The 25,656-nt window shown below is 43.2% G+C and overlaps 1 protein-coding gene across 1 annotated transcript in view; it reads left to right on the top strand.

Annotated features, from left to right (window-relative positions):
- The window catches only part of GTF2A2 (general transcription factor IIA subunit 2), a 299,582-nt gene that overhangs the window by 177,730 nt on the left and 96,196 nt on the right, over nt 1–25,656 (top strand). The window contains exon 3 of the mRNA XM_044077375.1: nt 21,038–21,164. Within this exon, the coding sequence (XP_043933310.1) occupies nt 21,038–21,164 (127 nt within the window). The remainder of the gene's footprint in view (nt 1–21,037; nt 21,165–25,656) is intronic.

Genomic DNA, 25,656 nt, shown 5'->3' with positions numbered 1-25,656 from the left:
AGCAGGCCTGTCTACCTCTTGGGTGTCCCCTCCGACCGACCCCTTGGTGGACCTTATTACCACCAGGGCGTGGAAGGACCCAGACACCGTGGAGCCAATTCCCAAACACCCGGACAGAATACTAAGCCCCCCCCTCAGACCGGTCGCACTGGAGCAAGGGTCCCCCATAGATGCCATGTTGGCGGCAGCCACGAAGAGGGAACTAGCTCAGGAGAGCCCCTCAGTCCATCCACCGAGCAAGGAGTCCCGCTGCCTCCCCCCCCCTGAGTCCATGTCGGCGGAGGACAAACAATTGTACTCCACCCGAATGGCCACTCTGAGATCCATTTCAAATACATTTATGCGGCTATTGTCCCACGCCACCGAGGGAGCCGCTAGGGCTAGCGGAGCGGGCCTAGTCATGAGACGTCAGGCCTGGCTCCGTCATTGTGACTTTGTGGAGCCATTTTGCAAACACCCCTTTCGATGGTTCTGCCCTGTTTGGCAAAATGGTTTGCGAGACACTTGTCCAGAGCGAGAAGGACGGGAAGATGTCTGCCGTCGGAGTCCGCTTCTCTGCACCCCAGCGGTCCTTTTCGAAGAACCAAAAGGGTCAGAAGAAGATGTGGTTCCGGAAATTGCAACATTCCCAACCCGCTCCGGACAACCAGTCCTTCCGTGGCAGGGGATGACGCCGCCCCAGGGGCAGAGGTGCTCCGAGAAACTTTGGGTCCAGAGAACCTTTCTCTGAACGGCCCACGCAGCAGCCCTGAAGGGTTGCCCGACTGCTCCACTCTGGAGGCAGTCGGGCGCTCGAGCACCTAGCCGCATGGGAGTCCATCACGGCAGCCCGCTGCGTGCCTCGAATTATATCCAGAGGGTACAAAATACCATTACTCCATGTCCCCAAATTCAAGAACCTCCCCGATGTACCACCCGATCAGAGGGAGGCTGCAGCCGCAGAAATTTAGCAGCTGCTAAGAAAAAGAGCCTTCCAGCCCGTCCCCCAAGACCAGCTCAGATTAGGGTTCTACTCCAGGTTCTTTTTGGTGCCAAAAAAGGCTGGGAACTTGAGACCGATTCTAGACCTTTCCCGCTTGAACCTGTCTGTAACCAAGGAAAAATTCCGAATGGTCACTCTTCAATCTATTCTCCCCCTTCTAAGGGAGAACGATTGGATGTGCTCTATAGACCTCAAGTATGCGTACTACCACATTCTAATGGACAGATGATCCAGGAGGTTCCTCCGCTTCCGGCTGGGAGCCAGTCACTGCCAGTTCAGGGTCCTTCCCTTTGGCCTCACCTTTGGCCTCACCACAGCCCCCAGAGTGTTCACCAAGGTATTAGCAGTGATTGCGGCCCACCTGAGACTCCAGGGAATACAGGTCTTTCCGTACCTGGACGACTGGCTCCTGACCACCCCAACAAGGCATCTACTTTGCTCAGCCAGAGATTTCTTTCTCCGCCTTGCCCCACAGTTAGGCATCACCATCAATGCCGACAAATCCCTTCTGGCTCCGACACAAGCCATAAAATTCATAGGAGCCAGAATAGACACCAGAGAGCTACGAGCCTTTCTAACGCCCAAAAGACTTCGGAATTTGCAACTCCATGTGCGTGATATCCTCCAGTCAGAGACCCCACCAGCGGAATTGGTCCTGAGGGCACTGGGCTCCATGGCGGCAGCGATAACGCTCTTTCCATGCGCCCGTCTGAACATGCGGGTACTGCAATGGGCCCTTCTAGTACAATGGTCCTTTCTGTCTTTTCCTCTTCATCACCCCCATTGCTATCAGCAAGGCTTGCAGGAGGGCTCTATTATGGTGGCTCCATGCTTTGGACCTCCATACGGGCCGACCCTTCTGCACCTCTCCCCCTCGCCACAGTGACCACGGACGCCTCCCGCCTCGGGGGGGTGGGCATTATTCAGGCAGGACGGTCCAAGGCATGTGGAACGATACAGAGACCTCCCTGCATATCAACGTTCTGGAGATGAGAGCGGTGCTGTACGCATTGCAAGCACTTCAGAATCTCCTCCCTGTAGGAACGAATGCAATTCAGTCGGACAACATGTCGGTTGTCTGGTACATCAACAAACAGGGGGGAACCAGATCTTGCCCTCTATGCCGCGAAGCCATGAGAGTGTGGGAATGGGCGATCTCCACCAACCGCTTTCTGATTGCAACGCACATTCTGGGGCGGACCAACATCCTAGCGGACAAACTCAGTCGCACCCTTCTTACCCCGTACGAGTGGTCTCAACCCACTAGTAGTGAAGCAGATATTCGCAATATGGGGGCAACCCTGCTGCAATCTTTTTGCCTCTCCCTCAAACACCAAATGCGGCAATTTTTTCGCTCTGATGCCTCCTCCAGGGGAAACTCTAAGAGACACTCTGGTGCATGCTTGGCCACCCGGTCTACTTTATGCCTATCCTCCTCTACCCCTGATGCTGCAACTCTTACAGAAAGCCTCGCGGTTGGGGAGCAGGATGATCCCCATTGCCCCATTCTGGCCTCGGCAAATTTGGTTCTCTTACCTGTGGTCTCACCTAGTGAATCCTCCTTGTATTCTAGATCCCAGTCCGGATCTAATTTCCCATCCGTCGGACTTACAGATCCCAAATCTGGACAATCTGAAGCTGACAGCTTGGTTGGTCCAGTTCCACTCCTAGTTAGGACTCCCGGTATCTCTTCACCATTCAAAGCCATCCTTGTGGCAGCGCATAAGCCCTCCACCAGGAAAGTGTACCGCAGTAAATGGAAACGTTTCTCCATCTGGGTGGAGCATCATAAGCTAGATCCCTTTACGGCTCCTCTTCCATCCATATTAGACTTCCTAACCGAACTTTTTCAGGAAGGCGCTAGTTGCTCAACTGTCAAAGTGCAATTGGCGGCCATCTCACATTACCATGTGGGACATGATACAGGGCCTTTGATATTGGCCAAGTTGTGTAAAACCTTTCTCAAGGGCACCTTTTTGCTTAGACCCCCTATAAAAGAAGCCGTACCACCGTGGGATCTTTCACTAGTTCTTCAAGCATTGACTGCTCCACCTTTTGAACCTGCTGCTTCAGTAGATCTCAAATTCTTGTCCTGGAAAACAGCATTCCTTGTAGCCATTACTTCTGCGAAAAGAGTTTCGGAGCTTCAAGCTCTTTCTGTGAAGCCTCCTTATTTGATCTTTCACCCGGACGGAGTGTACCTCAGGATCAATCCCTCTTTCCTTCCCAAAATAGCATCTGAAACCAATATAAATCAATCCATAAATTTACTGGTTTTCTTTCCTAAATATCGGAATAAAGGAGAGTACAAGCTGCACTCATTAGATGTTCATAGGCAACTACGTTTTTATACTCATAGAACTGGTCATAGACAGTCCGACCAGCTGTTCGTTTCCTTTGCCAAATTTAATTTGGGGAAAGCAATATCAAAAGTATCTCTATCACGCTGGATTTCACAATGTATCCTATTAGCGTACCAAGCCTCTGGGAGACCCGCACCTGAAGGAGTTCGTGCACATTCCACTCGCTCCATCTCTACTTCTGCGGCCTTCAAGTCTAGAGATGTTCATCGTGCATACAGCTGGGTCCGTGGCCTCTCCATTGCACACCCAAGCCTAAAGCCGACTATACGGGGGTCTTGCCCTCGGGAGCCCTCAGCGCCTGATTACCAGATTACCAACGACATCTTGGCGGTGTCTCCTGTACCCGCTCACAGCAGCTTCCTCAGCCCATCAAGCACTACTAGATACCAAGCCACCTCTTTGGTGAATTGAAACACAGGACCCAACCTCCACACCTGTGTCTTTGTCTGTCTTCAGACCTTCTCTTCTTTTCTCCATGCTTTCACATCCAAAGCATCCATGATCCCTACTAAAAGAACCAGCTCCTAGGCCCATCTCCCATGCCTAAGCCAGAGTGGGAGGAAGATTCCTCCTCCTCCCCCTCCACATTTTCAGAACACTCTCTGATGCAGAGAGAGTCATTTCTTTCTATGAGGATTACTCATTTGGGGGAAACTTTGCATACCTTAAGGGAACACTTCACTGGGAAGGCCAGGATTATTCAGATTCTTTTTGTTACCCAGCACAGGCCTCTCTGGCTACCCTCCTGTCAGATGATGTTTACTTGGAGGGCCTGCTTAACCCGACTCCCTCCTCTCAGCTCAGCTTCAGATGACAGGCCACAGGGGTTCCCACTGACTATCAATTTCAAATTCCAAGCTGCTGACCGCTGACCTAAAACACAGGGGCAGGGCGGGAGGAGTTAAGGCATCCTTAGAAAGGTGGGGAAAAAAATATATAAGGCTACCTTTTATCCATGAGGGCCTTAAACGCCTTCCAAAACTGGGTCTTTTCCCACAGACAGACCCCAAAGAGGCAGATACAGGCGCCTGAGGGGCAGAGGACAATCACAAATCGATCGTACAGAGGCAGACAATGGCAAGCTTTCCCTTTGCCAACCAGGTCTCAAATGGCAGCTCCTTAGGGAAAAAGCTGGCTTCTCAGGACAAATGGATCCTGGACATTATAAACAGAGGCTACAAATTTGGCAGAGGCACAAAAGCAAATTTCAGATCTTATAAACATGAAAGCTATTAAAAAGATTAGAGACCTATTTTGGATCTTTCCATCCTAAACACATTCCTGCTCGCACTAAAAATTCAGGATGCTCACTCTACAGCAACTTATATATACATACATATACATGCATACTTATAAAAAATAAAAAGTGTTTTTCTGTATTAGTTAGTTTTTTATAAACAAATTATTTAACCTGTAGCTTTAAAAGCAAACAGTTAATTCAAATGAATGAATTGCAATGGAAATGTTGTATAAGAAACATTGATGGTGGAAAATGTTATTCTGATGAAGTCTCCGGTGGTAGGAGATGAAATGGACATTTGAATTTGTGTTTTATTCTTGTTTTGTTTTGTTACTTTACAAAATAAAATAATTTTATTACTTTGGACAACCTTCATTGTGCCGGATTACGTCTTTTATTGTGGTTCGTTTACTTTTGATATTTTGGAAGCAGCCACTTGGAGTTCTGTGCATACCTTCTCCAAGCACTACAACCTACCATTATACTCCAAATCTAGAGCAGGCTTTGCCACTGCAGTCTTGCAGGGCATTTTGGCTCCTCCTAGTTCCACCGATTCTACCCATCTGTTATGACTGCAGCTGTATGCACATAAATGTAGATGTTCGAAAGCTAATACAGCTTGTCCAGGTTTTTCCCTCTTCCCCTCCCCTAGGGTATTCTTTGATTATATTGCATTGCATTATTACATATGAAGTCAGGAAAGAAGGCGACACAAACCCCGACGACCTACTAGACTTTGGGCCGACCGAGGACCGACCCTCGACCTGGACGGTGGAGAACCCATCTGTTATGACTGCAGCTGTATTAGCACTCTAACATCTACATTTATGGTAGGTACAAAACTGTACTTTCCATTGGATGATATTTGTTCGGCAGCCACTTGGGCCTCATTTATTTATTTATTTATTTCCAGTTTGATTACCGGGGAAGTCCACTGGGCCAGAACGTACCCATTTGTGAGTGAGGGAGAAAAAAAGCCCAAAAGCAAAGCAAATACAATCTAAGTACATAGTGTAAAAAAAATAAAAAGTTAGTAAAATAGCAAATACACGCATACTTCAAAAAAAAAATTCAGGAAGGTAGATGCAATAGATTTAGTAGTTTTCCTTCCTTCAAGTAGGTTTGACGGTATGAAGAAAGTCTAAGGGTTACATAGTATTTATTTACACAATATGAGGAGTAGAGGAGAGAGAAGGTACACAAACTGAGAGTAGATTAAAGTTTGATCAAGCCGTGATCGAAGAAAAGAAAAAAAAAAAAAAAAAAAGGGTAGAGTGAAGAGAGCAAGTGAGGGAGGCTCAAGGGATTTTTATATTTATTTATGTAAGCGGGTAGTACACCTATGTTTAGGAGGAAGAAAGAGAAGATTTTGAAGGCTTCTCTGTTAGATGTTGTCAGTGTTTAGAGAAGAAGGAGAGAGAGAGTGAGATCCCCAGTAGTAGAGGAGAAGAGAGAGACAGCAAGGCAATTGGGTTTGTGGATGGGATGGCTATTTTTTTTGGTGTTTTTGATCTTCATCTTCTGTTTCTGGGGGGGGGATGTGTGAAAGAATGATGGGTTGCTAGGCTGGTATTTTTATCAGGTAGCCATATTAATTAGTGAGAGGTGGTTGGTGAGGCAAGGGAGTTCTAGCCAGTTCAGAGTTTGTAGGGAAAAGACAATGGTGAGAAAAGGATTTTTATTTGCATTTAGAGATTTTATTTTTAGCAGATTTTGAGTTTAGTGGGAGGATGAAGAAAGAAGGTTAGGGTAAGGAGAGAGGGGGCATAGTAGAGATGGTAGAAGAGAGGTTTGCTAAGGAATACCTAGCTGCCTGGAGGAGCAAAAGAAGAGAATTAGATTTATTAGCAGTAGTGGAAAAAGCTATTTGGGTTTTTGTCAGTAGTTCGGAATGTTGAGGCCAAGGCAGACTAAGGTAGAATCATCTATGCATTGGATGACTGGATGGTCTGGGATGGCATGTAGGGAGGTTATGTATGAAGATGTGATGAAAAGAAGGGTGGGTCCCTGGGGAAGTACAGGGGGTGTGTAGGTAACAGGATAGAGTGTTACAGAGAGATGAAGGTTTGATGAGATAAGAAGAGAGAAGGTGTGAGAGATGGTGTCAAAGGCTTTAGACAGATCTAGCAGTAAAGTGGAAACTAGTAACCAGAATCCCCTGGCTGATTGACTGTTTTGCCTCCTTTATGAAGTGGGAGAATGTGGCTGATCTCCAAGCATAGGAAATATGACTATTAAGATGCTGATGGGGAGCAATACCTTTTGCACATTTAATTTAAGAGGAGGGAATGTGTTATCGGAGATTAGAGCATGGCTTAGTTTAGATAAGAGTGTGAACGAGGACACCTACGGGATAAGGGGTAAGGGGGCTGGATCAGGCCCAGCAAGGGCAAGGTAAAAAGTAAAGAGAATTGGGAGATAATTTAAATTGATTGATAAGGGAAAGAAAGAGGGAAGAGCTGGCAGCTGGCAGGCCAAGCAGCCTACTAAAGCACTGCAACCTTTTTATAAATATATATACTATAATATATATTTACATATTTATAAATTTAAAATGTCCTCAATACCTTTATTAACCACTACAAACTTGACGTGATTTCTAGAGGGAGAGCATCCTTTGGCTCTGTGGTGCTTCGCAATATCCTTCCATGATGGCCACCCAAGGTTCAGGTAGCTGGGAACTCTGTCCCACAGGTTGCTGACAAATGAAGTCCCTACTTCAGATTAAGAAGTTATGTACTCACCATAACGTTCCATCTGAGTAGGTAGCTTCATTTGTCTGCAACCATCCCCCCCTCCTTCCCCCTGGCCTTCTTCGGATCTATATTAGTTGGATACCCTTTTTTTGGGTACATATTGAGGGGCAAACTTGATCTGAGGTCATGGAGGATTGGCAGGGGATTATGGGTGAGGGGAGGAGCTAGGAGCTCGGATCCATTAGCTTGAAACAAGTTGCCTGCTCGGATCCGATATCGGATCCAAGATCCACAGGTTGCAGACAAATGAAGCTACCTACTCAGATGGAACGTTATGGTGAGTACATGACTTCTTATTTCTCCCATGTGGATGCACACTCCATGGCTTGGTGAACCAAACATCCACCCCTCAGGCCATGTATTTGTGTTATGGTCCTTCCAAGGGGACCTGTGTACTAAGCATATGGCTGTGCAGTACCTCCACTGCAGCTCAGGCTTGTTCCCATCTTGATCATCTTTTGACCACTCTTTTGCTGTGGATATCCCAACCTCCACCAGAGATCCCTCTGGAGATACCCCGTGACCCTCTTAAGGATGGAAACGTGCATCCCTCCCTGCTTCTGTGTCACTTAACAGAATCCCTAATTGAACCTGGGGTGAGTGGGTTGTAGTCAGAACTTTCTGTCTCTGCAGCTAGAGCAGCCAAAAAATATGAAATTGAGAAATTGTTCTAATATGCATTAACCACATTTACAAAAGAACCGAAGCATGTAAAGATTGGAGAAAGCCAGAGTACATAAAGAGTTTGCAAGTTCCTGTGAGGAAGTATACCTGATAGAGTATGCAGAAGAACACTGAAAAAAATACTTTGTCAAAATAATAAATACTGGCAAATGAGTTCAGGGGTTATGTTTACAGAGGAAAAAGTCTTACACAGTTTAAATTTAAAGCAAGCAAGCACATTTTGATTAATTCCGTAAAAATGCTCCTTCGTTGTGACTTCAGGTATTTCATTGTGTGCTCCTTTATCTCTGAGGGTAAATGATTCTAGACAGATGGACAAAATTTGTATAGGGCCTTTTCACCTATGTTAGGTTTAAACTTAGGCCTGACTTGGGTAATGGCTTTGTCCTTGCTTTCTCCAACTGTAGTCTCTAGTAGCTATGCTGGGGTAGAATTGATGAGACTCTCTGTGTTGGCTAAAGGCGGATCTGGTGTAAGGCTAAGGTATTGTTGCTCTTAACATTAGGTATTGTTCATAGTGTCTGTTAAAAAAATTGTATATAGTTAATGAGGTGTGGCAAATAGCATAATGCTATTTGTATAGGGGAGTGGTTAACAAGCAGTTTACTAGTATGCGTCTAGTTGCACAGTGCTGTGAAGCTAGTTTGTGTTGAAGCAATAGCAGATGTGTCTACATGGTTAAAGTCAAGAAGGGGATGGCCATGTGTTATCATTTATGAATAGGAAAGAGAGAGTACTAGACCAAGAACTGAACATTGAGGCACATCGGTACTTAGTAGGTTTGTCTCCGAGAAAGTCAGACTGTACTAAGCTTTGCAAGTCTCGAACCAGTTCAGGGTATTGTTCCCAAAGGTGAGTTTCCTAAGCTGAGTACTAAGATGTAATGGTTTATGGTTTAAACTGTTTATGAATATGACAAAGAATCCAGCAGTTAGCAAACTCATTTTATTGTAGCATATATTGGTGATTTGTAGAGGGCTGTCTTGGTGCTAAAGAACACAGCAGCCCACATCATTGGCTAATGTATTCAAACACCTTTTTGTAGAAGATTTTTTAAGATGAAGTGTGTGTGGGGGCTTAGTGATGTTAAGATGCTGACATTTCATAGAAAGTTGGGGTGACTTTCACTGAACTTAATAAAAGTAGTAATAGTACTTTATTACTTTTAGTTCTTTGGTATGTTTCCATGATGTTTCCGTAAACTACAATGTATTCAGTACTCTGCTAGAGGGTAAAGTTGAATGGGAGACTGTTGCTGAGAAAATAAGGGAGCTGCTTTGGTAATGGTTTTGATAGATGAGATTAGGAATTTTCTATACTGCTTGGGTAAGTTAATTGTAGTTTTAGTAGTCTGCGTGGGTATCTTTGGGTCAGTTACAAATCCTGTTAGTTACTCATAGCTCTTTCAAAAAGTGTTTATGGGAGGAGCAAATGGCCTTTTTTTTTTGAGGTTGGTAGCTTTAGGTGAGTGTATGGCTGTTTGAATTTTCTTCCTCAATTCTACGTAGATGTGATATTCCATATTGTTATGGTTTTGTTTCCAAGTTTTCCAGGCTTTATCTTTTTCCTACATGAATTTCATTAAGTTAACTGCCAGCCAGTGGCGTACTTGATCTGTCAAGTCCCCTATGGGTACAGGATTGTGTGTCTTGTATTTGAGAAACTTTATTTAAAAAGAACTCCAGAGCAATACTGGGGGTCAGTGAAAGTGTACTGTCCAGTTTATGGTGAGGAGCTTCATCCAGGCTTTCCTGTATGCTTCTGAAATGGGTCTAACTATGACTGCTTGAGAAAGATGTTCTTCGTGTTTTACTGTTGCAGTCATTACATTTAGGTAATCTGCTGGCAGGTTGCCCTCAGTCGGCCTGGTTAACAAAGTCTTGGGTCCTGCGTCGGTTGCTGTCCCTTCTTCCATGACGTCAGGTCGTCAGGGGTATAAAACTTACAGCCGATGCCATTACATCAGTCTTTCTTGCCATGCGGTGCCCGAAGCAGAAGCAGTTCGCAAGTGCCGGTCGGCCGACTCCTGAAATTTTCATTTTCGAGTTTCAGAACCGAAGTCTTCACCTAAAAAGCTAAGTACCCATTTGGGGAAACTTTTTCTTGCTCCTTTCCAATGTCAGTAAAAGTTAATAATTGTATTACTTGTGGGAAGCAAATGCCTCATAAGAATTTTCACTTGTACTGTATTCCTTGCCTAGGCCCTGACCACGACGCACCTTGCTGTCGGTTTTGTGCTTTATTTAATCAACACACTATCTGTCGTTGGTACATTTTTTACTTTTAAATATTTTTGATCACAATTTAATTATCCAGAAGTGACGTCTGTTAGCAATCCGACTACCGGAATACCTAAAAAAATGCAAAGAAAAAGAGACATGCCATTGCGGTCCAAAACTGCCGAAGATGCTTCTCCTAATCCAGTTGCCAGTTCGCCAGTACTCAGTGAGGTGCTTTCGCATCTCCTGATACCCGCTACTTCTGATTCGCAAGCCTCTGCTGAGACCCATTTGGAGTCCTGTATGCCGCGAGATGCTTCAATTATGGATCCAGCGGATGTCTCTACCTTGGATGGATCCGGAGCCGCTGTGCAGGCACCGGCTTCTGAGAGTGTATTCAGGCCTACAGATTTGTATATTAAATCGACGCCATCTTCAATGTTAAGGCCAAAATCTCGATCTATGTCTAAAAAATAGATGCCTAGGCCACATGTGCAGACCCCTATGCCTAAAAAACAAATTATCAAAATAGCTGAAGATTTAATTACTCTAATCAGGGGTAGCCAACCCCCACCTTCAAAGAAGCCTAGGGCTGAACCTGACTATGAATCATCTGAACATGATTCTATTTCTTCTGACTCTTCTAATGAACAGGATTTGTCTATACCTACTTATGAGGACTCTGATGCAGTGGATTCCATTCCTTCTTCTCCCCCTGAGAATTTTTCTTTCGGGGAAACTTTACATACCTTAAGGGAACATTTTCACTGGGAAAGTCATGAGTTTTCTGAATCCAAAAAGAGGCTTAGGGATTTTCTTCTTCTTCCTCAGCATAGGCCTTTGGCTATACCTCCTGTACTAGACGTTGTTGATTGTGTTTTCAGAATCTAGTATGGCTCCTGATTCTCTGCCTCCGGCTCCTTGTAAGCCAGACAGATACTACAGGGTTCCTGACTCCCACAAATTCCTTTTCAAAAATCCTGTTTCGGATCCTGAATCCATTTCTCAAGGCCCCAAGGGCATTAAGGCTTCTACTGCTAAAAATCGTACCCCTTCTGATAGAGATTCCAGGGCGCTGGATAGATGAGGTAAGAAGGTTTATACTCCTGCAACCTTGGCAATCGGGGCTTTAAACTGTCAATTCCATATGCTAAAATATCAGCAGCATATCATGGACTGCTTAAACAGAAAATTATGTTGATTTTTGACTGTGTGGAAAATTAAAGATTTACAGGATTTATTGCATTCAGCTGAACAAGTTGAAAACATACTTTGCAATGTGGGTTTGATTCTTTGGAGGCCTCTTGCAGGGCTGCTGTTACTGGATCTGTGCTTAGAAGGCATGCTTGGCTTAAGGAGCAATCTCTGCCTGATCATGTTAAAGCAAAATTGTTGGATGATCCTTTGCAGCAGGACCGTCTGTTTGGCAATAAGGCTGAAGAAGTTCTAAAAAAGATGGAAGATAAGACTAAATCTATGCAGACTGTGAACGATTTCTTACAAGTACAACCTCCAAGATTTAGTAGGCACTGGCCTACTAAGAACTGGTCCTTTCCATTTCCTTCCAGGGCCACTCAAGCCAGACCGAGACATGCCAAAAGCTCCAAGTTTCAGTCCCAAGGGACTTTCAGATCTAAGCAATGGGGTGCCTCCTCTTCCAAATCTGGAAGCAACAAGACACCTACCTATGGTAAACCGTCTCAATGACTTTCCTTTAGAATTATCAAGCACTTTCCTTTTAGCCGCCCCTTTGGGGGGAAAACTGGCACTTCATGCAAAAAACTGGCAACTTACAACCCAGGACAAATGGGTTTTAAATATATTGTCCCAGTGATACAGATTTCATTTCCCCACATTGCCAACTCCAAGCAGATAGCCAGACTTGCCCCCAAATCAGTAGGCAGAGGCTCATAAGCAAGTACTTTCCCTCTTACACATGGGGGCTATTCAACTAGTACCAGAAGGGGAAATGGGACAAGGTTTCTATTCCAGACTCTTCCTGGTACCCAGCAAAGACAAATCCATGGCGTCCAATTCTGGACTAGTCTACTGTAAACACTTTCCTGGACATTCCAAAATTTAAGATACTGAGTCTTCACCAGTTACTTCCTATGCTAGGCAAAGATGCCTGGTTGGCAACTCTAGATCTAAAAGAGGCATACCTGCTCATCCCAATAAAGGAATCTTGCAGAAGATACCTCCGCTTCAAAGCTGGCTTTTTGCATTATCCGTTCTCTGCACTGCTCTTTGGCTTATCTACTGCGCCCAGGGTCTTTACAAAGTGCCTGGCTCCAGTAATTGCATTTTGCAGGCAAAGAAATATTCAAATATATTCACACCTGGACAATTGTTTAATTCAGGCAGAAAACAAGGCCATTCTTCTAAAACATCTGGCGTTTGTAAAAAAAAAAAAAAGGTTCTAAATTGTCTAGGGTACACCATAAACTAAAAGAAATCACAACTAGTGCCCTCGCAAAAAATAACATTCCTGGGTGCAAGCTTGAATACAACTGCCCCAGATGGCTTACCTTGCACCAGAAAAGCAAATTCAGTTGGTGACTTACTTCAAGCAGGTGACCACAAAAAACCCTGCTATCTGCAAGCCAGATACTGCAAGCCTTGGGGTTCATGGCCTCCTGCATTCTTCTAATTCCATATGCAAGACTGCATATGAGGAAACTTCAGCGGTACTTAAAAAGTTTATGGAGTCAACATTGTCACAGCCTGGAAACCATGATTCCTATCATACCTTGCCTGCAACTAGAGTTCCTATGGTGGGCAGAGGGCTGCCACCAAAACAAGGGACTGCCATTCACACCACCCCCTGCCGCCCAAACCCTAACTACAGACGCATCAGACTGCATGGGGGGCTCATCTGGCAGGGAAGTGCATTCAGGGCAAATGGAGCCCAAATCAGATGCACCTTCATATCAATCCCAAAGAAATGCTAGCTACACAGAATGCACCGATAGCCTTCAAGGACTACCTTCATCCAGGACAACTAATGGTAAAGACAGGCAACACCACAGTTATGTGGTACATAAGCAGGGGGGTACACATTCCTACCCTCTCTGCAGACAAGCCATGGCATTGTGGAACACAGCCTTGAGCTGTCCAGTACAACTACAAGCCCAATTCCTGCCAGGAAAGCCGAATATTTTGGCAGACTAAGCAGAAATCTCATGGACCCACACGAATGGAAACTGGAACCACGGATTTTCGACATGTTGACACACAAATGGGGGAGACCAGACCTAGATCTCTTTGCCTCACCCCAGAACTACCAGTTGGACAAATTTTGCACAAGAACTCCTCACAAAAAAGCCTGGAAAGTGGATGCTCTGTCCTTCAGCTGAGAAAATCTATCAGTCTATGCTTTTCCCCCTCTGCCTTTGCTCTCCAAAGTTCTACTAAAAGTCAAACAGGACAACCCAAAGATGATTTTGCTTGCTCCAGACCGGCCTCGCCAACACTGGTACCCACCCCTACGCAGTCTGTCACATCTTTCTCCATGGCACCTGCCTCCGACACCTTCCTTACTGTCTCAGCAGAACAACCAAATTCTGCACCCTCAGCTCTAAGCATTTAATCTTGCAACTTGGCTGATCACCTAAATTCTCCCTTAGCATCCCTCAGCAAACACCTAAATTCTCCCTTAGCATTCCTCAGCAAACCTGTGATGGATGTCATTTTGGAGGCAAGAAGACCTAGTACCAGAAAATCTTATGCTGACAAATGGAAAAGATTCTGTGCCTGTAATCAATCTCAAGGGATGACCACAGCAGTGCCTAATTTACCTCAGATTTTGCAGTACTTAACTGAGATGCTTCACAAGGGCCTATCTTTTTCTTCCGTAAAAATACATGACTCAGACATTTCAGCTCATTGGAACACAGAACACCCCCTCTTCTCTCATCCTCTGTTAAAGCAGTACCTCAGAGGGGCCAAAAACTTAAGGTCACCCAGAAGAGCTCCTACCCCTGCCTGGGACCTTAACTTTGTATTGGAAAAACTTACTCTACCTCCTTTCGAGCCATCTGCTACTGCAGACTTAAAATACCTTTCTTGGAAAACAGCCTTCCTTTTAGCAATCACGTCGGCTAGAAGGATGTCTGAATTACAGGCCCTTGTGGCAGTGGAACCTTTCATCATCTTTCACATGGACAGGGTGTCACTCAGGACCAACCCATCCTTCATTCCCAAGGTGACATCCAGTGTGGCTCTTAATCAGTCCATTCATTTTCCAACTTTCTTTCCCAATCCACAGAACAAAGGGGAGCGGATTCTGCATTCATTGAATGTACACAGACAACTTAGATTTTAGTTGGACAGAACTAAATCTCGAAGAAAATCTGAACAGCTGCTGGTAGCATTTGCTGCAGGGGCAGAGGGAAAAGCTATTTCAAAGCAAACCATTTCCAAATGGATAAGCCATTGCATTCATTTCTGCTATAAGCACCATGGAAAACCTGTCCCCCAGGGGATCAGATCTCAGATCCCATTCCACCAGGGATGCATCTACTTCTACAGCCTTTCTCCGAGGTGTTCCTACCAGGGATATTCTAGAAGCTGCTACCTGGAGTTCAGTTCATACTTTCACGAAGCATTACCATTTACCAGTTTTCTCTAAATCTTGAGCTGGCTTTGCCACTGCTGTTTTGCAGGGTCTTATAACCGGTCCTAAAACTGTATAAATCAGTCCTCCCAACCTTGGCTTTGGGAATCTACCCAAATGTAATGATTGCAACAGTGAAACACTAAGAACATAGTACAGTTGTGTACACTTAACATAAATGTAGATGTTCGAGTGTATTCGCTGTTGCAGTCATGGTTACCCTCCCTCCAGTCCCCTGTTTTTTCTTACTATGCCTCTCCTTTTATTTTTCTACACTTAAAAGCCTTTTTGGTGAATTTGCTTTTGTTTGGAGGTATATATTTTTGTGTTTAAAATTATTTATATTTTTTACTCCCCATTTGGGGGGCACCTGACATCTGCGGCAAGAAAAACTGATGTAATTGCATCGGCTGCATGTTTTCTACCCCTGACAACCTGACGTCATGGAAGAAGGGACTGCAACTATGTATGTATGTATGTGTGTATATATATATATATATATATATATATATATATATATATATATCTAATATCTAGAGGCAAGTGTTTTTTCAGTGTTAGTCTGGTGTATATTGAGTCAGTATCTTTCTACTGCTTTTTGAGCTGTGTTTGGTTTCTAAGTAGGCAACTTTTTTATGAGGAGAGAAGCATCTCTACCACAGTGCCTCTCCTCTGTTGCAAAGTCAATATGCATGGTGTAATTGTCAAGGATAAAGTGGGATGAATAGAACTTCTCTCTTAGCCAGGTTTTGGATAGTGCTGTTGTGCCTGAGTGTGTGTTTTCATCCATATGCTTCTAGTAATGCCCATTTATTGTTCTAAGTACAGATGTTTAAGCAAGCATTCTTAAGATAGAATGTAATCCATTTATAATAGCTTGGGAATTTGGACCTGGTTAATGTCTATGTAACCTGAGAGAGAATTATTTTTCTTAAGATGTAATAACATTTTGAGAAGTTTTTTTTGGCAAGGAAGATCTTATAATGTTGAAACGTAGCTTGTAAGAGGGAATTGTTTTCTAGTTATGTAGTTAGTAAGGATGCTTGATTTCTATGTAGGATTGGGGACAAAATACAGAAGATGCTTGTATTAGTCTTAGAAGGGTAATTTGATGTGTTTTGTAAGGTTATGCTGATCTGGTTGTGTATGTGTTGCATCTGTGACATAAATACATGAGAGTAATAATGTTGGTAGGAAAGTAATGCGTGTTTGCGGGTGCATGTTATACAGGGATGTGAAGAGAGAAATGACAGTTTGTCCAGAACTTTGTTGTGCCTGTAGTAGTCTAGACAGTGGAATAGTTAGGCTAAGTAGTTATGTGGGTATTGGGTGGGCTTTTTTAAAATAGGAACGGATAGTGGAGAAGTGAAGCTGAGGGAGATGTAGTCACAGGTGATATTTTATCAGAGATCTGTATAATGTTTGATTGGGTGGAGGAAGAGCAATTTCAACAGAACTCTATCCGAAGGTGAAATGGTAAAGTTCGCTAGAGAGGTTAGGAGGAGAACAGCAGTTTTAGCTAAGGTAGGGGGGAGGGAAGAACAGTTTCAGCTGAACTTTCACTAAGGATTTATTGTAATACAGGGGAAGAGGGAGTGATTAGGGGAAGGAGAATGTCACTTTCAGCTAAGCTTTGACCATATTTGGAGTTGTAAAGTGATGGTGTGTATAGAGTGCTTTTAGCTTAGCGTGCACCAAAGCTGAAATTATGGTGCCGAAGTGCTTTGCTCAGATCAGCTGCAATCTAAGCTGAAGCAGTGTGCTTAAATTGCTTGAAGTGTGGCAATATTTGGAAGAAGTACCGCTTTGGAGAAAAGAAAATTAGTTTCTGCCAAAGCTGCTATGAGAACAGACTGGTAGTAGAGCAGAATGAAATTGGTGGGTCCAGGGGACTTCTGTGCCCACTGAGGTCTTTAGGACACTTTCTCATGTTTTGGAAATTAGTTTATTAGCTGCAATTTTATTACAAACCTTTTTTGAATTTTGGTTTATCCGTATGAATTTGCTTTTAAATTTTTCTAGTACTTTAAGGTACAGGCAGGTAGATTTTCTGTCCTCCCAGCTTGTGTAACCCCGTCTGATAAGGCAAGGTTTCTGCAATGTTTTTGCTGGCTATTGTCTTAGCTGCTGGCTTCTCTAACGTGGAAGCTGGTTAACACTGGTAAGGCTTGGTGGATCTCAAAGGATATATCCTTTGTGGCCATCTGTTGTATAGTGATTTTACTAGCGATGTTCGTTTGTGTGGAACAAGTCTTGTTTGCTGAGAACAGGTTAGTGAAACAGCGCTTTTAAACACAGTTTTTATGTGTAGCATAGATGTCAACCATTCAAAAAAACGGCTAACACTAGAATATTCGTGTGCAAGTTGGTATCTTTTAACGGTGCTACACTGAAAGCCTGTGTTGTAGAGGGAATGTATTAATTCACATGTAAATAGGATTTTGCATGGGAGTGACAGGGCAGATGCTGTGATAGGTTGTTGCTAAATGCAAGCGTTTCATAAGATGCATGGTCTACTTTGCTATTTTTATTATTAATGGAGAGCTTTTCACAAGCAGATTAGCTCAGGACTGTTGCACTGCATGACACTGGGGACTCCGTTTTTTTTCACCCCATTGGTATAGTGCTATGCTGAAAGCTGAAAGTCACCGCTTCTGTAATCATTATAACTTTAAAGTAGGTACACTTGTGTCTTCCTCCCCGGTAGTAACTAAAACCCCCTCCTGCCATCAATGCAGACTCTGTAATCCCAGCCACTGGTTTAAATCTCTGTGCATGGACGATAACTGTCTTGAATACCTCCTGAATTGCCCTCTAAAATCCGTTGAGGTAAGGCAGCAGATAACAAAATCCAACAGCAGTAGCAAAAAAAAAAAATTGTATATGTGACCACATTGGAAGGGCAAATTCTTTACAGGTGTAGACCAGTGGTCTCAGTAACATGTTTTTGTGTTTAAAAACTGGTTGGCTTTCTTAGCTGTTACATTGATAAAATAACGCATCTTCAAAGAAGGGTTTGGAATGAATGCTGCTTTACTTTTACAAACCAAATCCAAACATTTGGACTTGGCGACTTATTGAGTGATTTGTTCTTGAATCAGTCCAAGACATTTTGATTTGGCCTTGTATTTGGATAATTGGTTATTCTGCATCTTTGGCATGGCACACTATTGGTCCTGAACAGCCTTTTTAATAAGTGATGTAAGATCTGTGTGAGGAAGACAGTTTAATCTCTTCTGTGATTCTCCAAGTCCTGTATTGGACCCAGTGTGCCCAGTCCCCCAACAATGTTGACACAATACCAGATGATAGAATTCTGATAAGCTCTAGTAAAGCATACTGATGTCAGTAAATTGCTTTAGGCAGTTGCAAAATTCTAACTGGTATCCAAGTCTGTACACTAAACCTGCATATAAATAAGACAGTGACCTGATACTACCGCTGTACTGGGGTTGTATGAGGACAGTTTTATTTGGAACTGACCTAAGCCTTAGAAGTTATTTGTATTACCATGTCCTCCCCGTGGTCAAGTGACGCTTAAAGACATGTAAGTAGGTGCGTGTGTGAATGGGTGTGCCTTCTTTGAAGGTTGGGCATCGGGCTGGCAACTCGGCACTGTAAAAATCCATTGCCAATCATTAGCGGACCGGAGTTCTGCTGTGGCGACCCCTAACTGGGAAAAGCAGAAAGACATTAGTTGCTAATGACCAGCCCAGTGGAGAGGGGTTATACTTCGTGTTTTGGTGTCTGACTCCTTTACATGTCTGGATTTCCTTCTCGTAAACCTAAAGTAAACAGATTTTAGTGATACCTGCTGCAGATCTGGATAGCCTTCAGGTAAACCTTTTAGTAAGCAAATATTTTACTGAAATCTACAGCATTAGAAAAATGCAGAAAAATGTTATTACCTGAAGCCACTGCTACACTGAGAAGAGTTTATTTCAAATAGAATTTGGTCTTCATATTGTCATGCTCTTCAGAGAGCCCTTACGTCATTCATTCAGGAAAAAAAAAATTGTTGCACTTTTCCTCTGACTGAATAGCCCTGTTTAGCTGTTGGCCAGTTTGAGTACCTGCACTATTCGCATGCCTGCAGTTAAGGGATGCTATGGCTAAAGTAGTTTCGCCACAGAAGAAAGTTTTGCTGGGAGGAGACGATTCCTGCAATGTCCACAGTTGGGCAATTAGTGTTGTACACTGGGAGACATCATCATCAACAACTCCCTTTTTCTACATGGGGTCGGGTCATACATTTCAACCTGCTGACACTAAACAAATGAACTAAGGCCCTTGAAAAATAAGAATATCAAGCTAAGAATCTGGACATTAGTATATGATTAGTATACATTTGATTACCAACTGCACATAACTTCTCCCATTTCCAGTAGGGATGTGGACTGGTACTCAAACATGTTTTAAGAGTGACAAAAAATTATCAGAGTCCGTGTAAAATCTGTAGACGTTAATGGAACTGTATTGCAAAATTCTACCACACAAGATAATTTAGTTTTTGCTTCAGAAAAAGAGAGGTGTAAGATTTGTTTTCTGTCTTTAAATTGTTGACACTAGTATCTTGGTTATGTACTATGATTTTCTGTGAAGTAGACAGCTTCAAAAATCACGTGATGAGGGAAATTCAGAAAATTTCTGAGGGGGTAAATCAAGACTGAAAGTAGGTACATACTTCTAAAAATAGGGGCACCCTGTTTAGGGGTGAATCAGGCTGAAAATGGGAACATTTGAGAGGTCTGTGTGGGGGTGTCTCATCAACTGTTGGCATCTCTCTTGATTCATCTACCTTCTTGACAGTCGCACCAGAGTGTCGCAGCTTTATCTCACACAGTCTGTATATCCTTTGCAGGATGTCTTCATTTCCTCTTGCCTTCTTCCATTCTTTTTTGGATCTTCTTTCTTAGAGAGATTGTCACTTCCAGTGTTTTAAAAGTTTTTATTTTGGAATTTGTGTATAATGGGTCTGCCTGTAGTTTTTGTTTGTGCTGTTAAATGACTATGCCAATGGCACCAGTATTGTGTGCTCTACACATGCCTTTGTACATTCTGATATATGTGCAGCACATTGTTTAACTTTACTTGCGTCTCTGAAATTGACTTGAGCCATGGTCTAAATTTTTCAATGCAGGTTAGATCAGAATTTTGGGAAAGTAAGTTGTACTGTTCTGGTCAGTGATGTGTAGTTAGATGTGTAGTACATTTGCATTATTTTTGTCGTAATGCTCTAGTTAGCATCTTTTTCAGTGGTGAAAAGTACAGATTTCTTTTTCATTCTAGGATAAGTGTCTTCTTTTTGCAGTGGAAGATAACTGTACATACCGCCACAGTGTTTAGCAAATTGGGTGTTATTTATACAAGTCTAGAAGTGCTTTAAGACCCTACCTTCTTGCCTCTAGTAGTTTCTAATTATTCCCAAGAGGCCATATTCTTTAACATGGCTGTAAATTTTGATGTGCAGTGCCTCTGCTTATCTGTGCCCCCAGGTAGTCCACAACTGTAATATATTTTTATATATATGCAGTGATACTTAGATTGCGAAGGTGTGAGCCCCTCATTTAGAGAAGCTATTGTGATTGTTGATAAATTGTGCTGTGCTGTGAAAAGACTTTAGAAGGCACTCCTTGTATATTAAACTAATTTGATGTTTCCATTTCCCATAGTATAGAGTTTTCCCTGCACCTCAACCTTCCCTCTTGTTTATGTATAAGTTTTTAAGCTCCCCAACAAGGATTGAGCACTGTAGATGCATAAACCACTTTTAAGGGCAGGTGCAAAAAAATAAACTGGGTTTCTTTGGCTGACCTTTGAGCGTGTGTTGTCAGTCTTGCTGTATATAGTGCAAGAGAATGTGCTTTCAGTTCACATTATTCTCAGAATAAACAAGATAGTGGTCATTTGCAGTAGTGAACTTAATCTGCAAATATGCTTTGAGTTCCTAGCTGAGTTTTCTTGAGCCATGTACGCAAGCTGCTTTTTTTTATACTTGCATTAAGTTTTAATTCAAAATGTCAGTCCTTTCAACTCATCTGTACCAGTGGTTAAGAACTATTTTGTTTGCTTTAATGTTAGTGTTGAATAATTTTATAAAACAAAATATACTGATATATTAATTCACTTTGTAAAGAAAACTTCAGATCTGACTGGTATAATTTTTTTCTTACTTTAGGGTTCCTTGAATACATACAGGTTCTGTGACAACGTTTGGACTTTCGTATTGAATGATGTTGAATTCCGAGAAGTTACTGAACTAGTGAAGGTGGATAAAGTGAAAATTGTAGCCTGTGATGGCAAAAGTAAGTAACTGTTTTTTATAATACAGATAAAATCTTCTATACTATGTTTAGGATGTTCTTCGTGTTACACTGTTGCAGTAATTACATTTGGGTTATCTGCTTGCAGGTAGCCCTCAGTCTGCCTGATTAACAAAGTCTTGGGTCCTGCGTCGGTTACTGTCCCTTCTTCCATGACGTCAGGGGTATAAAACATGCAGCCAATGCCATTACATCAGTCTTTCTTGCCGTGGGGTGCCCGAAGCAGAAGCAGTTCGCAAGTGCCGGTTGGCCGACTCCTGAAATTTTTGTTTTCGAGCTTCAGAACCGAAGTCTTCAAATAAAACTAAGTAATCCCGTTGGGGAAACTTTTTCTTGCTCCTTACCGATGTCAGTAAAAGTTAATAATTGCATTACTTGTGGAAAGCAAATACCTCATAAAGATTTTCATTTGTACTGTATTCCTGGCCTAGGCCTTTACCACAACGCACCTTGCTGTCGGTTTTGTGCTTTATTTAATCGGCGCACTATCAGTCATCGGTACATTTTCGCCTCTAAATATTTCGGTTCTCTGTTTAAGCCATCCGACTACCAGGATTCTGAAAAAAAAGCAAAGATAAAGACAGAGGCTGACGAGGTCCAAAACTGCCGACTATGCTTCTCCTAAGCCAGTCGCCAGTACTCAGGTGCTTTCGCAGCCCCTGATACCCACTACTTCTGATTCGCAGGCCTCTACTGATACCCATTCGGAGTCCGGTATGCCGCGAGATGCTTCAACTGTGGAACCCGCGGATGTTCCTACCTTGGATGGGTCCGGAGCCGCTGTGCAGGCACCGGCTTCTGAGGGTGTATTCAGGCCTAAGGACTTGCATATTACACCAACGCTTCCTTCACTTAGGCCTAAATCTCGAACCATGCCTAAAAAAACTATGCCCAGGCCACATGCTCAGGCCTCTATTCCTAAAAAAAAAACAAATAAGAATGGCTAAAGATCTAATAACTCTAATCAGGGGTAGCCAACCCCCCACCCTTCTAAGAGGCCTAGGACTGTATTTTTTTATGAATCTTCTGACCATGATTCTGTTTTTTCTGATTCTTCTGATGATCTGGATTTGCCCTTACCTACTTATGAGGATTCTGATGCAGAGGACTCTATTCCCTCTGCTTCCCCTCCAGAGGATTTTTCTTTTGGTGAAACCTTACATACTCTAAGGGAGCATTTCCACTGGGAAAGCCAGGAATTTTCTGATTCAAAAAAGAGGCCCGGGGATTTCTTACTCCTGCCTCAGCATAGGACTATAGCTATTCCTCCTGTACTAAACATTGTTGATGATGCTTTTTTGGAATCTAGTTTGGCCCCTGGTTCCTTGCCTCCTGCTCCCAGAAAACCTGACAGATACTACAGGGTCCCTGAAGTCGTGCAAGTTCCTTTTTAAAAATCCTATTGCGGATCCAGAGACCATTTCTCAGGGGCCCAAGGGTATTAAGGCTTCTGCTAAAAATCCTACCCCTTCTGATAGAGACTCCAGGGCGCTGGATAGATGGGGTAAGAGGGTTTACACTTCTGCAACATTTGCCATTAGGGCTTTAATCTGCCTCATATGTTAAAAGTATCAGCAACATGTTATTGGATTGGTTAAACAGACAAGTATGTTGATTCCTGATTATGTGGAAAATAAAGAATTACAGGGTTAACTGCATTCTGCTGAACAGGTTGGAAAATGTACTTTGCAATGTGGTTTTGATTCTTTAGAGGCCTCTTGCAGGGCTACTGTTACTTGGTCTGTGCTCAGAAGGCATGCTTGGCTTAAGGAGCAATCTTTACCCGATCATGTTGAAGCTAAATTGTTGGATACTCCCTTAAAGCAGGATCGCCTGTTTGGCAACAAGGCTGAGGAAGTTCTTAAAAAGATTGAAGATGAAGCTAAATCTATGCAAACTGTTAACATTTTCTTACAAGTTCAGCCTCCTATATTTAGTAGGCACTGGCCCTCTAAAAATTGGTCCTTTCCAGCCCCTTCCAAGTCTTGTCAAGCCAAACCCAGACACAGCAGAAACCCCAAGTTACAGTCCCAGGGGACACACAGGACTAAGCAGTGGGGGGCCTCCACTTCCAAATTTGGGAGTAATAAGACTCCCCCCTATGGTAAACTGTCACAGTGACTTTCTTTTAAAATTTCCAGGCACTTATCAACTGACTGCCCCTTTGGGGGGAAAGATTGCTCTTCATGCAAAGAACTGGGAGCTCATTACCCAGGACAAATGGGTTCTAAATATAGTGTCCCAGGGATACAGATTTCACTTTCACACGTTGCCAACACCAAGCGGGTGGCTGGACCTACCCCCAAATCAGTGGGCAGAGGCCCAAAACCAAATGCTTTCTCTCTTAAGCATGGGGGCTATTCAGTTGGTACCAGAAGAGGAAAAGGGGACAATGTTTCTACTCAAGACTTTTCCTGGTACCCAGAAAAGACAATTCATGGCATCCTATCCTGGACCTGCCTACTCTAAGCACCTTTTTGGAGATTCCAAAATTCAAGATGCCGACTCTTCACCAGTTGCTTCCTATGCTAGGCAAAGATGCCTGGTTGGCAAAACTAGATTTAAAAAAAGCATACCTGCACATCCCAATCAGGGAATCTTACATAAGATACTTTCGCTTCAAAGTAGGCTACACACACTATGAATTCTCTGCACTGCTCTTTGGCTTATCTACTGTGCCCAGTGTATTCTCAAAGTGCCTAGCTCCAGTTATTGCATTTTGCAGGCAAAGAAATATTCAAATATACCCATACCTGGACGATTGTCTAATTCAGGCAGAAAGCCAGGACATACATTTGAATCATCTGGCCTTTGTACAGAGGGTTCTAACCTGTCTGGGGTACACCATAAACAAAAAGAAATCTCACCTGGTACCCTGTCAACAAATTCTGTTCCTGGGAGCAAGCTTGAATACAACTTCCCAGATGGCTTTCCTCACACCAGAGAAACAAATTAGTTTGACAACCTACTTCATACAAGTGGCCACAAAAACCCTGCTATATGCAAGACAAATACTGCAAGCCTTAGGGGTTCATGGCCTCCTGCATTCTTCTGATTCCATATGCAAGACTGTATATGAGGAAACTACAGTGGTATCTAAAAAGCCTACGGTGTCAACATTCCCAGGATCTAGAAGCAATGATTCCTATTATAACTTGCCTATGCCTAGAATTCCTTTGGTGGGCAGAGACCTGCCACCAAAACAAGGGACTACCGTTCAAACCACCCCCTGCTGCCCAAACCGTAACAGACTCATCAGACTATATGCATGGGGGGACTCGCCTGGCAGGGAAGTGCATTCAGGGCAAATGGAGCCCGAGTCAAATGCACCTGCATATCAGTCAAAAAGAAATGTTAGCTGTACAAAATGCTCTGACAGCCTTCAAGGACCACATTCTTCCAGGACAACTAATGGTAAAGACTGACAACAGCTCCTCGTGGTCCTGCAGAGTGGTGCTAGCAGCAGAGAACTGAGAAAAGCGACTACTTTCCTGATCTAAGTATTTTTTAGCTGTTTTTACCTGAGAGACCTTCTTTTTGTTACTTTGAACAAGTTTAAACTGCTTTATTACCTGTTTTTTGCATTGTACATTATCTGCACTTAAAGTTACATTTGGTCGAAAGTTTGTTGTTTAATTTAACTGTTGAGGCTACCCACTAAAGTGAGCTAGCCTGTGTAAGTGATTTATTACTGTTTTTCCTGCATTTCTGTGTACTTTTTAAACTAAAAAACAAACAAAAAAATCCTTGTTTTCCCGCCTTTCTCGACTAGTTTAGACCAGTATACAGGCTTTGCTGTATTCTGGACTGTGGTGTAGTTCCTGTGTTGTCCATTGCCTTACTTGGATAGAAGGAAGTTTCTTTGCTCACCAGTGGGAGTGGGGAGCCTTGAGCAGCCTATCTGTCCCTGAAGGAGTGACCTCAGCACAAGAGCTTGTAGTAATTGGTCGTTTTGGACCATTTCCAGCTCTTTTGAAGTTCCCTGTTTAAAATCTGCGTTTGCTTTGACTTTCGTTGTGCACATAGCAGCGCCAGTTAAACAGGCTTAAACTATTCCTGGCTCCGCCAAGTCTGCAGTTCAATTTTTCCCTTAAGAAAGCTCTACTTTCAACAGAATCGGTCTATTCGCTTTATCATAAGCCTAGCACTTGCTCCTAAAACCTTTCTTTTAAGTGAAGCACCCTTAAACTAACGTAAGCACTACATCCACCTACAACCCGTGCTAATAATACCCACTTCCCTTCAAAGTCCTCTCTCTGACCCAGTTACACATCACCCCCTTATACTATTCTGGCATGTTGAGTGGTATATTACTGACGTCCTCTCCAGTTCAGCTGGTTAATCTGGGAATCGTGAGACAATGTTACAATTGTCTCTTGTACACAGACAACCCTCTCCTCCTCCCAACAAACACAAACACATGTGAGAGATGCAACTATATAGCCAAACTGGAGGCTGAACTCTCTCAACACAG

Source organism: Protopterus annectens, chromosome 7.part0, assembly GCF_019279795.1.
Source record: "Protopterus annectens isolate FY-2018-M chromosome 7.part0, PAN1.0, whole genome shotgun sequence".
NCBI lineage: Eukaryota > Metazoa > Chordata > Ceratodontiformes > Protopteridae > Protopterus > Protopterus annectens.
The sequence above is the reverse complement of the archived record's forward strand: the minus strand, read 5'-3'. Positions and strand labels throughout refer to the sequence as shown.